The 18032-nt window shown below is 42.6% G+C and overlaps 2 protein-coding genes across 2 annotated transcripts in view; both read right to left on the bottom strand.

Annotated features, from left to right (window-relative positions):
• aph1b (APH1B gamma secretase subunit) overlaps window positions 1-18032 on the bottom strand; it is a 442239-nt gene that overhangs the window by 243339 nt on the left and 180868 nt on the right. The window lies entirely within an intron of this gene.
• The window catches only part of otog (otogelin), a 192152-nt gene that overhangs the window by 4361 nt on the left and 169759 nt on the right, over window positions 1-18032 (bottom strand). Inside the window, exons 41-44 of the mRNA XM_037692610.1 lie at window positions 14721-14899; window positions 12376-12480; window positions 11708-11827; window positions 6545-6590 (exon numbers count right to left, since the gene is read on the bottom strand). Coding sequence (XP_037548538.1) covers window positions 6545-6590; window positions 11708-11827; window positions 12376-12480; window positions 14721-14899 — 450 coding nt within the window. The remainder of the gene's footprint in view (window positions 1-6544; window positions 6591-11707; window positions 11828-12375; window positions 12481-14720; window positions 14900-18032) is intronic.

The following is an 18032-nucleotide window of genomic DNA, read 5'->3' as shown; positions in this document are numbered from 1 at the left end:
GGTAGGGGAAGATGCTGGACAAACCCGGTAGATCCAAACGTGTAGTGAGGGTTTGCTAGGGATGCCTGGCAGAAGAACCCATCAGAGAGATCTTCAACTCACACCTCCGGGAGAGATTTAACTGCATCCCAGCTGAGGTGGAGGACATTGAGTCTGAGTGGGCCATGTTCCACACCTCACTTGTTGATGTAGCTGCCTTGAGCTGTGGCCACAAGGTTGTCGGTGCTTCTCGCGGTGGTCATCCACAAACTCGGTGGTGGACACCCCGGGTTAGGGAGGCTGTCAAGCTGAAGGAGTAGTCCTATCAGTCCTTGTTGACCAGTGGGACTCTGGAGGCAGCTGAGGAGGAGGGCAAAGCGGTGTGCAGCCTTGGCTGTTGCTGAGGCAAAAGTTTGGATGTGGGAGGAGTTTGGTGAGACCTTGGATAGAGACTCTTGGTCGGCTCTGAGGAGATTCTGGTAAACCATCAGACGGCTGAGGAGGGGAAAGCAGCACTTTATTAACACTGTGTTCAGTGAAGGTGGGGTGCTGTTGACCTCAACCAATGACGGGAGGTGGAAGGAATACTTCTCGGACCTTCTCAATCCCACCAGCACGTCTTCCATGGAGGAAGCTGAGTCGAGGGACTTTGGGGCTGATCTGTCCATAACCGTGGCTGAGGTCGCCTAGGTAGTTAAAAAGCTCCGAGGCGGCAGGGCTCTGGGAGTGGATGAGAGTCACCCTGATTTCCTTAAGGCTCTGGATGTTGTGGGGCTGTCTTGGCTGACATGCCTTTGCAACATTGTGTGGACATTGGGGGCAGTGCTACTGGACTGGCAGACTGGGGTGGTGGTTCCCCTATTCAAAAAGGGGGACCGGAGGGTGTGTTCCAATTATAGGGGCATCACTCTCCTTAGCCTCCCTGGTAAGGTCTATTCAGGAGTACTGGAGAAGCGAGTCTGATCGTTGGTCGAACCTCAGATCCAGGAGGAACATTGTGGGTTCTGTCCTGACCGTGGAACACTGGATCAGCTCTTTACCCTCACTAGGGTCCTTGAGGGGTCATGGGAGTTTGCCCATCCAGTCTACATGTGTTTTGTAGACTTGGAGAAGGCATTCGACCGTGTTCCTCGGGGATACACTGTGGAGGGTGCTCCGTGAGTATGGGATTGGAGGCCCGTTGTTACGGGCTGTTCAGTCCTTATACAAGCGGTGCGAAAGTTTGGTTCGCATTGCCAGCAGTAAATCGGACCCCTTCAGGGTGGGAGTTGGACTTCGCCAGGGCTGCCCGTTGTCACCGATTCTGTTCATAACTTTTATGGACCGAATTTCTTGGTGTAGCCAGCTGGCAGATGGTTTCCAGTTCGGTGGCTTCAGGATTCTATCTCTGCCCTTTGCAGATGATGTGGACCTGTTGGCGTCATCTTGCCATGATCTCCAGCTCTCACTGGTTTGCAGCCAAGTGTGAAGCAGCTGGGATGAGAATCAGCACCTCCAAACCTGAGGCCATGGTCCTCAACCGGAAAAGGGTGGATTGCTTTCTTCAGGTCGAGGGTGAGGTTCTGCTTCAAGTGAAGGAGTTCAAGTATCTCAGGGTTTTGTTCATGAGTGAGGGAAGATTGGAGCATGAGATTGACAGACGGATTGGTGCAGCATCTGCAGTATTGCGGACTCTGTACCAGTTCGTTGTGGTGAAGAGAGTGCTGAGCCGTAAGGCAAAGCTCTCTGTTTACTGGTCGGTCTATGTTCCTACCCTCACCTATGGTCATGAGCTCTGGGTAGTTGCCGAAAAAATGAGATTGCAAATACAGGTGGTTGAAATGAGTTTTCTCTGCAGGGTAGCTGGACTCTCCCTTAGAGAGAGGGTGAGAAGTTCAGTTATTCGGGAGAGACTCAGAGTAGAACCGCTACTTCTCCACGTTGAGAGGAGCCAGTTGAGGTGGTTCGGCCATCTGGTAAGGACGACCCCTGGGCGCCTCCCTAGAGAGGTTCTTCGGGCATGTCCAACTGGAAGGAGACCCCGGGGAAGACCCAGGACACGCTGGAAAGACTATGTCTCTCGGTTGGTCTGGGAACGTCTTGGAATCCTCCCAGAAGAGCTGGAAGAGGTGGCTGTGGAAAGAGATGTCTGGGCCTCTATGCTCAAGCTACTGTCCCCGCGACCCGACTTTGGAATAAGCGGAAGATAATGGATGGATGGATGGTTTCGTCTTTCATCCAAAAGACTTCCTCAGTCTGAGGTACTGTATTCAGCTCAAACAGCTCATACTGAGCTGAATACAGCACCTCAGACTGAGGAAGTCTTTCAGATGAAAGACGAAACATTTCTACAATTTTTGTTTTGCTTTTTGTTTCTTTTTGTTTGTTTGTCTGTTTGTTTTTTTATGTCCAGAGGATCAGATTTAGCTTTTTTGGATTTTTCTACCTGGATTATTGAGCATGCATCAGAATATCCTATCTGCAGCATATACAGTAGTAGTCAGAGAAATCAGTTTAGAAAATTAGGGAGATACATTTTTTATTGGGTATTGTCACCTCGTACTCATCTGCTCACACGGACTCATGTTTGTGCTGCTGTGTTCGGCATATTGTTTTTGTACTATTAAGTGTTTTGCGTATTCTTAGTTTAGCAAATTTCTTAGTTCTATTTCATATGGGCTTTGCCCTTTAAGCTGCACTGTTGGGTCTCAACCCGTGCGCAACACTGAAAAAACTCTAGTACACACCCACCCACTGTATGGGCCCCACCTCTAGACTGTATAAATAGCGTACGGGTCCATAGATCTGCTTCCCATTTTCTTCAGCCAGCGAGGCAACCCATGGAAAATAGGAAGAAGATGTTAGCAGACGGGATATGTCCGCAGCTCTGAATGGTTCAACCTGCACATTTGCCTCGGAAGCAGAACACAGAGGTAGGCTCTCGTTTTTTGTTTTTTTTTGTTTGTTTGTTTTTTTGTTTTTTGGAGCTAGGCAGGTCTCGAATGTTTCTGTCTCCAACTAAGAATTAGTGAGCAGCCTCAATCCCCTCCTCTCGGTTAGAGGGCTGGAGACGGGGCTGCCACCGACAGGTTGTTTTCTCCCTCCCAGCATTTGGTACGCTCGTACGTGTTCTGCCCAACATTCAGAAGTGGCCAACGCTAGACCTCGTTATGCCAGAGCCATTAGCTCCAACTTAGACTTAGTGGGACATTTAGCCGCCTCGCTTTCTGGCCGCTAAGACTCAGCCTGACCTCGTTTCTAATGTGTCAGTGTAATGTCGGGTGCAGCTTCCCAACCACTAAGATGAGAACACCTATTCCTCCTCTAGACCCAGGCCTGTCAGCTATTTTTCCCAGGGTCAGAGTGCCTCGGCATGTCGAACAATGGTCGTCCACCCTTTTCCCCAATGACCAGCTCTCAGCTAGATTCGCTGACAGAATATCAGTGAACGTCTCAGGTAGCTGCAACAACCACGTGTTTATGCTAACGTTAGCATCCCATGCGCTGCTTGCGCCATGATTTGGGCGATGCTCCATGACCACAGCTGTGTCCCCCTCCCCCCCCCCACACACACTCCCCCACCCATCCGGGTCCCACCTAAGCAGCAAAACCCAGTCACACAGTTCCTTCTGCCAGACGGAGCTCCAGGGGTATATCTAGCATGATTTCTTGGGGGGATGTGTGTAGTGACAATGTTATTGAAAGTTTGACTACAATACCAACATCATTCTAAAAGCAGAATCCTCTCACAGTCAGGTCATACGACCATACAGTCAGGTCAGCTGTTTTTCTCACACACACACTCTGCACACAGAGGGAAATTGTAATCCTTAAAACAGACGTCTTATAGATGCCATGGTTCACTACCTCTACTTCGCCAGCTCTCCTGTCAGTGACAGGTGTTGCGCACGCAGATTTGTTTTAAAAAATCCTCATCCATCCAGATGAGATTAAGAAGGAGTCATTTGTAAGATCCTTTTAGTCCGAATGGACTATTCAGCCCACATTTACAGTTGGTCCTGGACCAACTGCAATCCTCTTCAGACGACCCAGGAACAGATCAGAGGACACGTGACCCTGCCTCGTCCAGACCCTCATTCTCCTCAAATGCCTGGACGCTGGCAGGAACGCAGACATCAGTGTCAGCTGCAGAGATGCCCCAGGGCTGCAGCTACATCTTCGGGGTCCCCAGTCGCCACTGTTCCCAGAGGACGGCCTCCGTCCCCACAGCAAACCAGAGCCGGCAGAGTCCATTAGCTGGCATGTTTCTGGTCCAACCCACACCCAGGAGATGTGGAGGAGACAGCAGAAAAAATGACTGTTCGGGAGGGTTTTTGAAATAAAACACAACTTCACTTAAAGAGCAGAATCCTCCATTCAGTCATTGTCAGGGACAATTTCCCTCTGTAGGGTTTCCCAATTCAATTCAGTTTATTTATATACGTAGCACCAAGTCACAATGGAAGTTAAAGAGTTTGGTTCGACTTGAAAGGCCAGATGTAGAGCAATTTACAATATTTGAATGGGCAGGAGCTCGATGTTCCCTGCCCAGATGTGGGTTACCAGGGGCCCACCCTGGAGGCCTTGGGAGGGACTAAAAGGCAAATGCTTGATGACCAGGCCTCTACCTATGGGGCTTCGTCAGGCTCAGCCAAAATTAGTTACATGAATTTGCCTTGCTGTGGGCCAACCAACTTTAGGACAAATGAGTCGGGTGCCTGGTGGTTTGGATGGCCACTAGAGGTAGGGCTCAGGCACTTAGACCTTGGCTTAGCAAAGTTGTTTTTTGGGACATGGAATGTCATTTCAATAATGAGAAAGATGCCTGAGCAGGTGTGTGAGGTTGAGGGGTACTAACTAGTTGTAGTCAGGCTCACACATGGAGTGGACCCTAGAACCAGTCTCCTTGAGAGTGGCTGGATTTAGCCTTAATTCACCTTATAATCTAGCTGTATTTGTTACTTTTTTTGCCATCTTATTTGTTTAAAAAAAAATCTGTATGCCTTTTTATAACTGTCTATTGTTGTCTCTGTTGTCCATTGTTGTCATCATTCTTTGTTGAAATCAGGTCTCTCTTGTAAATGAGTCCTCGAGGCTCAATGGGATTTACCTGTCTAAATAAAGGTTGAATGGATGCTATTCCAAACTGGAGTTGCCAATGGGCCTTCTTATAGCCCCGACTTGACAGATATGTGTTGAAGTTCTTCTGACTGTATATTCCTGCTTCAATTCCTTTTGGGATCTCCAGGTATTGTGACAAAAAAGCCCTCTTGTCCTTTAAGCACCTTTGTCTGAGGAGGTGCTGATTAGCACAAGGGTGTGTGTTATGTGTAATAAGGTGCGAGTGCATTTTAATCAGCTCAGTACATTCAAACCTGGCAGATGTAATTTACTAATACAAAAGGCAATAACCAGCCAACCAACCAGTGAACCAGAAAAATGTTGACTGCCTACATGCATTTCACACTACCAAACACAAAAATCCAATGATGAAAGAAAAATGTAATTTTAGTGCGTATCACAGAAATAGCAGGGTAAAGGAAGGAAAAAAGTTAACACAAAGAAAGTGAAAATAGCAATTCCAAGACTGAACTCAAATATGAGTCCTACTCTTGGGAGTCATGTGAAAAACTCTTACTTACTATTTTTACCTATGAAATTGTGTTGGTTTGATGAAAAAGACCCCAAACACCAAACTGGATCTGGATCTACAGACACATGCAGATGTCTATGGATGACTACAGACTACCAACAGTACATTGTTGACAATCAACAATGCACTGCCCAGACAGTGCTAATGGGAAGGAGCTTATATGTTGTTTGCATGATGTACAGGGAGGGAATACAGTAGAGCTAAAAACACGTGTCCGCTCAAGTGTGACTTCAATTTATTGGCCTATGTCAGGATTATTGTTGCTTTTTTTGCTTTAAATTTGTCACAAATAATGAATGTCAAATGCAACAAATGCAGCATCACTATTTTTATTTATTTATTAAATTTTTACTTTACGAAGGCCTGAAATGCAGTGGCACTTGAGAGGATGTTTCTGCAGAAGAGTTGAGGTTGCAGTCAGATTTGGGACTCTCTGTAGGTTTATTTTTATTTCTTTCAGGGGAGTACATTGTTGAATCTCAACAATGGCACTAAAAAGCCTTGTTGATGTTGTTATTGAAGAGGTGGTTGTACCTTTTTCACAGTTTGTGTTATCAATGGGAGTCATTGGACTAACAGGGAAGGGGAACAGATGGAATCCAGTACCTGGTGGGATTGGTACATGATGGTAAGCTGCAGCACATTAACCACAAACCCACTTGCATGTAATTATTTGCTTCTCCATGAGAGACACTTCATTTCTTAAACACTGAAAACCACATTGTCTCAGATATGAACAAGCAACAGACAAATGGTAGACATGAGCCAATTCATTTCATACGATGGAGGATTTTGAACAAAAACAGAAAAACTGAGGTGCAAATATGTTTTAAACATGTGAAGCAGCAGGTGAAGGGGCTCTTCAGTGTCAGCTGCAGCCTACAGCTCTACATTAACTACAGACCTGCTGCTACGCTCGGATCAAATACTCACACGTCTTGCAGCATCCATCCATGTAACTTACAACAGTTCCACCAATCTGTGAGCAAACAAGAGTCAAAATGGTAAAATGGAAACAAGGACAAGTCTGAGGTTGGAGGATAATGACCTCTTCAGCCTTTACAATAATTAAAGAAAAATGAGGTCAATTATTTGTTGTCCTTCACTGTTGCTAGAGTCAGGCATAATTATATTTTCTAAAGACAAATATTTTAACAGACCCCTGAGACTTGTTGTCCAAGTCACTAAATTATTTACTGCCATTTAACACAAGCACTGGTCAAATGAGGAAGAGTATCATTGACTAAGGGGTGGTTCACAATTTTCAACATTTTCAAAAGTGTACAAAACAATCATTTCGGAGACACCCCCATCCACCCATCCCCCCCCACACACACACCACCCCAAGACAAAACCCATATGCACATATGTACATTGTACTATGGTAAAATTCAGAGTCAGAGATTCTTTATTGTCGTTGGCACCCCATGTGGTACATGTGATGTGAACGAAATTATGTACACAGGCTTCCAGTTACATCCAACAATAAAATGTAAAAGAAAAACAATGATAACATCTAAGATATGAACTAAGAAAAACAACTAAATATACACTAGTAGCATAAAAACATTACGTCGAACAACAGCACGAACATGAGTCTGTGTGAGCAAATGAGCACGCATGAACACAGCAACATGAAACAGATCAGCAGCAACATGAAACAGATCAGCAGCAACATGATGTGATTTTTCACAGTGATTATTCTGGTTAGAGATTCATGAGTCTAACAGCTTCAGGGTAGAAACTGTTCCTCAGTCTAGTGGTTCTACACGCAATACTCCTCAACCTCCTTCCTGAGGGGAGCGGGGCAAAAAGTGTGTGTGCTGGGTGAGTGGGGTCCTTCATGATGCAGGTGGCTCTCTTCCTGCATCTGGAGGTGTAGATGTCTGTGATGGTGGGGAGACTGACTCCAACAGTCTTCTGCGCAGCCTTCACCACTCTCTGCAAAGCTTTTCTTTCTGCAGCTGTGCAGCCTCCATGCCACACGTTGATGTTGGAGCACAGGATGCTCTCCACTGCACACCTGTAGAAGGAGGTGAGGACTGAGCTTCCCAGACCAGCTCATCTCAGCCGTCTGAGGAAGTAGAGTCTCTGATGAGCTTTCTTGATCAGGCTGGTGGTGTTGTTGCTCCAGTTGAGGTTGTCATTCAGGTGTACACCCAAGTACTTGTAGCTGGAGACCACTTCCACTGCAGATCCTCTTATGTTCAGGGGAGTGTAGGTGTTTTTGTTCCTTCTGAAGTCTGCAATCATCTCCTTTGTCTTCTTCACATTGATGTGAAGTTATTCTCTTTGCACCAGCTCTCCAGGTGTTCCACCTCCTGCCTGTAGCTGGACTCATCGTTGTTTGTGATGCATCCCACCACCACTGTATCATCTGCAAACTTTACAATATGACAGCCTGGATGGGTAGCTGCACAATCATACGTGAGCAGAGTGAACAGGAGAGGGCTCAACACACATCCCTGAGGAGAGCCAGCGCTGAGGGTTATGGTGGAGGGGGAGAAGTTGTGGATCCTCACTGACCTCACTGACAAAATTACTGTCATTACAAAATTGTACATGTCTCAAAATTTCAAAATTTATCACCAGCAAATTGGTTGGTCCACTGTAGGAGTGTACTGCTTAGTGGAGAAAACAGTTTGCTTGGGACTCCTCGGACTGATGAAGCCCATTGGATGGAGGGTGAAATGTCTCTCAACAAAAAAAAGAACCTGTTCAGATTCAGATGACCTGACTGAACATTGTTGGATGGCTCAAAATTGTTTAAAAAGTACAGAACTCCCCCCCCCCCCCCCACACACACACACACACACACACAATATAATAAATACTCTCTTCACAGGTCAGGCTTCTCTAAACATAAACACTACATCTTGGACCACTGGTATGACAGAATTGACATGCATGACTGAAATTTTATTTTTAAAGTCTTAAAAAAATCTACAATGCATCAAACATTGTCTAAAAGGTGGCAACATTGCTCAAGAATTACAAAAACACATCCAAAACATGGATAACCTGCCACATCCACTGTATCAAGTGCCATCAAGATGATCAGAGTTTAAAGAAAGTGTATTCCAAAACTGCACCATCTGTAAATCACCAGGAGCTTCATGTTTCAAAGAGTACGCAGCGTTCACACTGAAAGTTGGCGTAAGGACCAAACTGGAAAAGCATGTGAACATAAATATTCAGATTTATTCAACCGTGCACACGCATTTCTGCTCACCTTTCCTTTATCCATCCAGATGAATGTAGAACTGAGCACATTTGAGACACCTCCCCCTCCATTAAAATATGCTGATATGTCCTGCAATGTGTGATTCACCTCTCTGCACAGTGGGGGTCTGTTGGAGGTGCACTTCTAAGGCTGAGGCGTTTTCAACTTTATGCATGTGTTTAATATAATTACTGTAAACAAACAAACACAGGGGCCTGGATAATTTAGAGGCTTATTCATTAAACAGTCAATGTCACGAAACAAGCCGCTGCCCATCACCTTAAATGCTTTGGCTGTAAGGAACTCCAGCGCAGTTAGGACTTGGGGTTAGGGCTGAGATGGGGTAAAAGTAGGACAGCCGACTTGGGACCAGAAAGTAACGGTTCGACTCCCAGCCATTCCCACATGTTGTGGTGTCTCTGAGCAAGACACCTAATCCCTAATTACTCCCCGGGTGCTTACATAGCTGCCCACTGCCAAAACTTCACTTCACTTGAACTGGTGCCATGCACGGCTCTTGAGTGTTTGCACTGACTGAAGACGCAGTGCTGTTAATGGAGCATATTGAAATTTGCATCTTGTCCCACGGTGTGTCAATATTTGCCATGCAGGAGAACAGCAACATGTTGGTTATATAGGGCATTATCAAAAAATGTACAATGTTTTGTTCATTTTGAAAAGCGTACACCAGTCGTTGACCCCCTCCCCCACACAGTGCAGTCTGTACGGCTGTGAAAATGTTGACAATCGTGAACTGTCCCTAACGAAGCCTGTTGTAGAGGGCTGGTATTCAGATGAGGTAGGCACAGTCGTCCTGTCTGGCTTAAAAGTTGCATCTATTCTGAATCTTAATGTGGAGAAACTCCTTTGAACAAGTAGTCAGAAATACACTGGGTCAAAAGAACTAATTAAAGTAAAACAGCGTTCATAAACCATTTTAACCTTAAAATTTTTAGTTGTATTAAAAAATATAAAGTTTTGTATCAAACAATTTATTTTACAAACCGGATTCCAAAAAGTTGGCACACTAAACAAATTGTGAATAAAAACTGAATGCAATGATGGGGAGATGGCAAATGTCAATATTTTCATCATCATTTACTTTATTTCAGAAACAATATAAGATCCATATAGAAAACATAAAAACATAAAAAACAGCAAAAATGCAGAATTAAAAAGTTTTTATTTTATTCATAATATAACATAGATGACAGATCAAAAGTTTAATCTGAGTAAATGTAACATTTTAAAGGAAAAATATGTTGATTCAAAATTTCACAGTGTCAACAAATCCCCAAAAAGTTGGGACAAGTAGCAATAAGTAGCTGGAAAAAGGATATTGAGCACATAACGAACAGTTGGAAGACCAATTAACACTAATTATGTCAATTGACAACATGATTGGGTATAAAAAGAGCTTCTCAGAGTGTCAGTGTCTCTCAGAAGCCAAGATGGTAAGAGGATCACCAATTCCATCATTGTTGCACAGAAAGATAGTGCAGCAATACCAGAATGATGTTACCCAGCGTAAAATATCAAAGACTTTTAAGTTATCATCATCAACCGTGCATAATATCATCAAAAGATTCAGAGAATCTGGAACAATCGCTGTGTGTAAGGGTCAAGGCTGTAAAACTCTACTGGATGCTCGTGATCTCTGGGCCCTTAAACGTCACTGCACCTCAAACAGGAATGCTACTGTCAAGGAAATAACAGAATGGGCTCAGGAACACTTCCAGAAAGCATTGTCAGTGAACACAATCCACCGTTGCCAGCTGAAACTCTACTGTGCAAAGAGGAAGCCATTTCTAAGCAAGCTCCACAAGCTCAGACGTTTGCACTGGGCCAGGGGTCATTTAAAATGGAGTGTGGCAAAATGGAAGACTGTTCTGTGGTCAGATGAGTCACGATTTGAAGTTCTTTATAGAACACTGGAACGCCATGTCATCCAGACCAGAGAGGACAAGGATAGCCCAAGTTGTTATCAACGCTCCGTTCAGAAGCCTGCATCACTGATGGTATGGGGTTGCATGAGCGCTTGTGGCATGGGCAGCTTGCATGTCTGGAAAGGCACCATTAATGCAGAGAACTATGTTCAGGTTCTAGAACAACATATGCTCCCATCTAGACGTCATCTCTTTCAGGGAAGACCCTGCATCTTTCAACACGATAATGCCAGACCACATTCTGCAGCAATCACAACATCATGGCTACGTAGGAGAAGGATCCGGGTACTGAAATGGCCAGCCTGCAGTCCAGATCTTTCACCTATAGAGAACATTTGGCGCATCATAAAGAGGAAGGTGCGACAAAGAAGGCCCAAGACGATTGAACAGTTAGAGGCCTGTATTAGACATGAATGGGAGAGCATTCCTATTTCTAAACTTGAGAAACTGGTCTCCTCTGTCCCCAGACGTCTGTTGAGTGTTGTAAGAAGAAGGGGGGATGCCACACAGTGGTAAAAATGGACTTGTCCCAACTTTTTGGGGATTTGTTGACGTCATGAAATTTGGAAACAACAGATTTTTCCCTTAAAATGATACATTCTCTCAGTTTAAACTTTTGATCTGTGATTTGTGTTCTATTCTGAATAAAATATTAGATGTTGGCACCTCCACATCATTGCATTCAGTTTTTATTCACAATTTGTTTAGTGTCCCAACTTTTTTGGAATCCGGTTTGTAGATGGTCCAACCAATCAGCTGAATTATATGATCCACAGATCCTGAATAAGGCAAACAGCATGAAGTGGACTGAAAAACCCTGAGTTTATGTCAGTTTAATCAAAGTTAGTGTTAAAATGAGTCTGTAAGGTTTTTTTCATCATATCAGATGGTCGTGGGCTGCGCATCGTGTTTGTGAGTGCTGCTGACCTTCATACACTCGGTTTCATTGAAGGGGGGGCAGCTGAAGGCGTAGGAGATGAGCGTTGGTCCAAACAAAGTGTCGGTGCAGTCAAACTTCATGCAGCTTGACACCCAGGACTTTCCTGGCTGAAAACATCAACATCATCAGATTCTGAACTGCTGCAGGTGCAAGCTAGCTCTGGTGCAGCTTTGAAACTGAAACATTTCAGATTAATTCACAAAACGTCAACACAACAGTACTTTATCACCATTTTTTTAACTGGGCATAAACTGATGTTCCTCTAGAGTTTGTTGTTTTCTAAAATCTTTGGTCATCTGTCATTTAATGCATTAACCACATTTATCAGGTTTAACAATGTATTTTTGTTGATTCAATATGCATAATAAAAACAAATAGAAAAATACAAGGTCATTTTTTTGATGTACTTAATGTTTTGCATTTTCATTACAAAAATGATAGTTCATTTTTGGCCTTTATTTTATTTTGGATTTTTCCAATATGTATTACACACGTTTGCTGAGGGAGTTAAAAATATAGAAAATATCTGCCATTTGGAAACCAAAAAAATACTAACTTAAAATATTAATTTTTAAGTTGTTTTAATATTAAAACATTACAAACAAGTTTAATGTTTGTTAAATAGTTTTATCAGGTAGAGATTAGCGTTTCCTACCTTATAGAGCGCTGTGGTCCCATTTTCATGTTGATACAGGCAAGAAATGTTTTTACAAGCACCACAGCACATCGACTGATCTTTAGGAGGCACATAAATCTGATTCTGAAACACACAAACATTCAGATTGACTTTTTATACAAACAGAAAGTTTGCTGTCAGTGCACTGTTTTCTTTTTAAACTGCTTATTTGAGTTGTGGTGGACATCAGGGATGAGTCTTTGTCCTCCTTCTGTTCTCTATTCAACTACTTCCTTGTGACTGGCTTATTTAAATCTATGATGAAAATGATTGTTATGTTGATGACACTCAGCTCTTTGTTTAAATAAAACCTACAGATATCTGGAGCCTTGCTAATTAAATAGCTTGTGTTTTTGAAATAAAGCCCGTATGGTCCTGATTTTTCTTAAAATAATGTCAAGTCATGGGTCATACTGTTTCTCAACATCCCATCTTAATGGTTCCATTTTCCATTCAATTTATGATTGTATTATGGAAAAACCCAAGAAAGATTTTTTTATCCTTATTTTGTTATAGATGCTTCAGTTAATGTTGTTCAGTATAGTTGACTGTGCTAAAATAACATTTTAACATTTTTCAAATAATTAGATAAACTACAGCATGTCTGTCAAATCTTGCCTTGATTATTTTATTGCTATTGTCTGAAGTAGGCCTATGAAAGACACTCCCTCCTTCCAGTAGATTTAAACGCTGCAGAGGGATTAATTTCATATTACAGTAATAAATTATTGATCACATTTTGAAAAAAAATTGGCTTACTCTTAACTAAAGACCTGATGACACTTTCTTTATCTTCTCCGCCACTGATAATAAAATATGGCTCCATGCTGACGTTTCCCAGATTAGTGGAAGGAACAAAAATCGAGTAGTCTTCATCACTTTACTTCTCAAACTCAAGCTCATCAAACCTAAATGGACTTTCCTACTGAAAGACTTGTAGACTAGTAGGACTTCTACAACACAAAACTGAGAGAAATAATGCAGATTTTCACTTAGAATCACACTGAACGACACATTTCTACAAACTACTGGCCAAACGTGAACCACAGTTAGCTAGGTCTTGTAATAATAAAATATTGAATAAAATATAGATCTTGCTCTTTAAACTAAAAGAGAAAGGTTTGAGACAGGTTCCAGATAACCACATCAACTCTGTGACAACTTAAAAAAAGTGTCTTGGAAAATGAAACAACCTATTGCAACGTGAGAACAAGCTTTGACAATTAAAGTGAAGAAATCGAGAGCCTGCTGGACACGGGCACCAGAGACCCAGAAAGGAAGGACAGATGGACAAACATTGAGAGCCCCCACAAAAATCCTACTTTCCATCTTAATCAAAACCTAAAACTTTCCTATTGGTGACAGTTTTTAACAAAGTCAAACATTTATTGTTGTAGTGAACATGCAGCACACCACTTTGTAACTTAATCAAAGTGCTGCAGAAATGTGTTCAATTCAAATATAATTAATAATAATAATGATAATTAGCTTCAGTTTTTAACAAGAAACTGAACACAAAACATTAAGTACCTACAGAAGTTAGAGGTACATACAGTTAGTACTTTATCTCAGTCTGTATTTGTATGGCTCACCATAAAAGGAAAAAAAGAAATGGTGTTTTTTCCAAATATATTTATATTTGTCAGAGTGTGTTTAAAACTGGTCACAAACCAGTCACTGATGGCTACAGGCAGAATAAACTGCACAGGACATGAGAAACTACATAAACAAAAATGTTGCATTTGTCGGACAAATCAAATCAAAGTGGTGACCACAACAAATTTGTGCAAACCAATCTGAAACAGCTCCACGCATATATTAAATAATTTACAACAACCTCAGCTAAAATGTCTCAAAGTGACACAGCAGCTCATTCACCCCAAGCTTCTGGTTTCTGAGTCTTTTTTGTTATTTTTTGTGATTTGTTGCAGAATATTATTTTCAGATTTGAAAGCAGTTTTCAGAACTTCCAGCAAGTTTCAAATATGTTTCCTCGAGCCATGTTCATGTGGTCAAAGCAGCTGTTTATGCACTTTTCTTTGAGTCCTCTTAAACAGGGTGGAGGGTTTGATGCCATTCCTTCTTTAGACACGTTTTAATTCATGGACAGTCAGGCTGATGGATTCTCTGTTAACAATAGGACAACAAGGTGCCTGAAGTTGAGACGAACGCAGCGTGTTTTAATCCTGAGTCAGGAATGTCTCCTGCAAACTAACAACAACTACTGTGAAAACCTCAACAATGTTTTGAATGGGAAACAAGTGGGAAAGACCAAGACTAACACACGGTTTGGCCCTGACTCTGTGCTCAGGTGTGGGTCTTACTGGCTGGCAGTGGGCGGAGCAGTTAACGGTGGAGGTGCGTAGGATGTAGAAGCCGCTCGTTGGATCAAGGCTGCGGCTGCACTGCCGGCTGGAACACAGACCGTCCTCTCTGTGCTCCACCAGAGTCTGACCCGGTCGTAACACGCCGCGCTCACCAAACACACACACGGCCTCTCGCACTGAAAACACACACACAAGACAGAGGGCAAAGGATTTCCTGATGTATTTGTAGAAAATGTCAAACATCATGTACAACATTTAAAACAGAAAGATTACCCAATAAGTTAACTGTGACGATCCCCAGGATTTTTTTTTTTTTGCTAATTATTTATTTAGTTTATTTTAATGTTTTTTATTTTTATTTTTAATGTCAGCTGCATTTACAGGCGTCAAACTAACTTTCTAGATATTTCTTCAAAACCTGCTTTTTAACAAACAGATTTTTTTTTTATTATTACAATGCTGAATGTAATTCCTATAAGAGGATGATTAGATGATTAGTTTTAATGATTAGTTTTAAATCAAATAAATTATCTGAACTGAGTTCAATTGAACTGAAATGTTGTTGGAATAAATTAGTTGTACTTTGTAAATCAGAGTGTATTGACTTCATGTTGACTCTGCCTGAGTTGGTCAGTTTTTATTAATACATACAGTAGTCCCTCATTATTTCATGGTTCAGTTAACGCGAACTTGCTCTATCATGGATTTTCAAAATAAGATTAGACATGACACACAATTGGCTGATTGATGGATGAGCCGCACGATGGGCATGGAATTTTTATTTTAAATAATTATTTTTTTATTTAGCACCTCCCGCTCCTTTGTGCAGCCCACACTGCAAGCATCCTGCTGCAGCTGATCAGCTGATCTCCATGCAGATCGGAGAAGTCTGCGTGGCCAAAAGTGCTTGCAGGTGGCAAAGAGCAGCCGAGGCAGGGAGCTGAAATCATGACAGTCTGTGCTCTCTTAGAGCGTTTAGCGTATAGAAACATTGTTTAGAATATTGCAAGAGTGTGTGGAGGATTTAAAATGCTTATAAATATACCATTGGACTGAATTTCGACTTCATTTAACTGGGTTGAAATTAAATTTGAATGCATTGGATTGTCTTCTTCTTTTGGCATTTCCCTCTTCAGGGTCTCCACAGTGAGTCCTCCTCCATCTCTGTCCTCTGCATCCTCTGTCCTCACTCTAACTACATCCATGTCCTCTCTAACTTCATCCATAGATCTCCTCTTTGTCTTTTTCCTGGCAGCTGCATTTCTAACATCCTTCTACCAATATACCAACTGTCCCTCCTCTGGACATGTCCAAACCATTGTCCCTCCTCGGGACATGTCCAAACCACTGTCATATCACTGTCCGTCCTCTGGACATGTCCAAATCACTGTCCCTCCTCTGGACATGTCCAAATCACTGTCCCTCCTATGGACATGTCGAAATCACTGTCCTCCTCTGGACATGTCCAAATCACTGTCCCTCCTCTGGACATGTCCAAACCACTGTCCCTCCTCTGGACATGTGTCACTCCTGAAACTTTTCTCCATCCACTCCATCCTGCCTGGATTCTCTTCTTCACCTCTTTACCACACTCCCCATTTTCCTGGACAGTGGACCCCAAGTACTTGAAGTCCTGCACCTTTGTGACCTCTGCTCCTTGTAGCCTCAATGTTCCACCTCCTCCCTCTCATTCACACACATGTACTCTGTCTAACTACGACTGACTTTCATTCCTCTTCTTTCAAGTGCATACCTCCACCTCTTCAAGTTGTCTTCCACCTGTCCCCTGTTCTCACCACAGATCACAATGTCATCTGCAAACATCATAGTCCACGAGGATTCCTGCCTGACCTCGTCTGTTAGTCAGCCCATAGCTTCTGGCACTTCACTATTCCACCACCAGGTTTCCTTATCATCCATTCTCTGTCTAGATGACACACCAAGTACCTTCCTACCGGTCTCTCTAATTACTGTAGACCAGTCATCTTGAAACTCCTCACAACATTCTTCATTCCTCAGTTTCCTTTCTTTCCTCTTATTTTGCTCTCTCTTCTTCACAACATAATACTCTACACCATAGGCGTCGCAACCATTATAATGTATGTGAAGGGGACAAGTCCCCCCCCACATTAAAAAAACGTCCATTTGCCCCCCCACACACACACTTTTACTATGAAACATTAGTTCAGGCGGCGCAGTTTCTCGTTCTTCGTGAACGAATCCATTCCACTTGATTAATAGGAGAATACTCAATTTAATAAAACTCCACTCCAGGTTTTCCTGGTTACCTCCACCTCTACGCACAGAGCAGAAACTGTGCAGGCAGCCGCTGCCGAGTCTCCTGCTTCGGTAGAAAACGCGCACAGGTGCAGGAGATGGAGACACCTCTGTGTTGCTCACTCGCCAGTTTAGCACCTTAGTGCAGGCAGTTGTTGACCAGAGGGTTGATCATCAACATATATTCATGTTAGGAGGATGCTTGAGTGCAGCGCTACGTCTGTAGCATGTTATCTTAGCAGTAACTGTGACGCTGTAAGACGCTGCAGGTGTAAGAGACGCTGCGTGTTCAGCTGCATTAAAGTTGAAATGTCTTCCAAAGCCCACACCTTATTGTCCTCAAGCTTCGTGAGAAACATCATTTAGATGAGTAGTGTTGAACACAAGTAAAAATGTCTAGTGGTGATGTTTTTTATTTCTCTATAAACACAAATAGTGCTGATCTGACGATCTGTATTAAAGTGTATTAAAGTTAAAATGTCTCTCAAACCCACAGCAGAATTTACAGAAACTTGGTGAGAAATATGCTTTAAATGTGTGGAATTAAAGCAAATCTAGGTGAAATGTTGCTTTTTTGTACATTAGTGTACATTTCTTTTGCGCACACGCACACACACGTGCACGCACAAACCTACACACATCGTTGTGTCCCCCCCACATTACGGATGCTTCTGACGCCCATGCTCTACACACAACCAGCCGATGCTGTCTGGATTGTGAATTGAATAAATTGGATTTTATTCCACTGAATTCAAGTTGATTTTATTCTTTTCAATTTGAATAAAGCTGAATTTGACTATACTGATTAGAACAATTAGACTGAATTTAACAGTACTGAATGGAAATGAATTGTAATGAAATTAAATTCTGTACCGCACTCTGAAATGGCTTTTACTGTGAATCGGTGTTAAAAACAAACAACTTAAACGGTCACCTCTGTTTTTCCAGGTTTTATTACTTCATTTCTGTGCATAACCTCTTTCAGTCTTTCTTGAATTAATCAAGTAGAAAAGACAATCCTCTATGATCATT

The sequence above is a fragment of the Nematolebias whitei genome, chromosome 2, assembly GCF_014905685.2.
Source record: "Nematolebias whitei isolate Nwh7 chromosome 2, NemWhi1, whole genome shotgun sequence".
In the NCBI taxonomy this organism is placed as follows: Eukaryota; Metazoa; Chordata; class Actinopteri; order Cyprinodontiformes; family Rivulidae; genus Nematolebias; species Nematolebias whitei.
The sequence above is the reverse complement of the archived record's forward strand: the minus strand, read 5'-3'. Positions and strand labels throughout refer to the sequence as shown.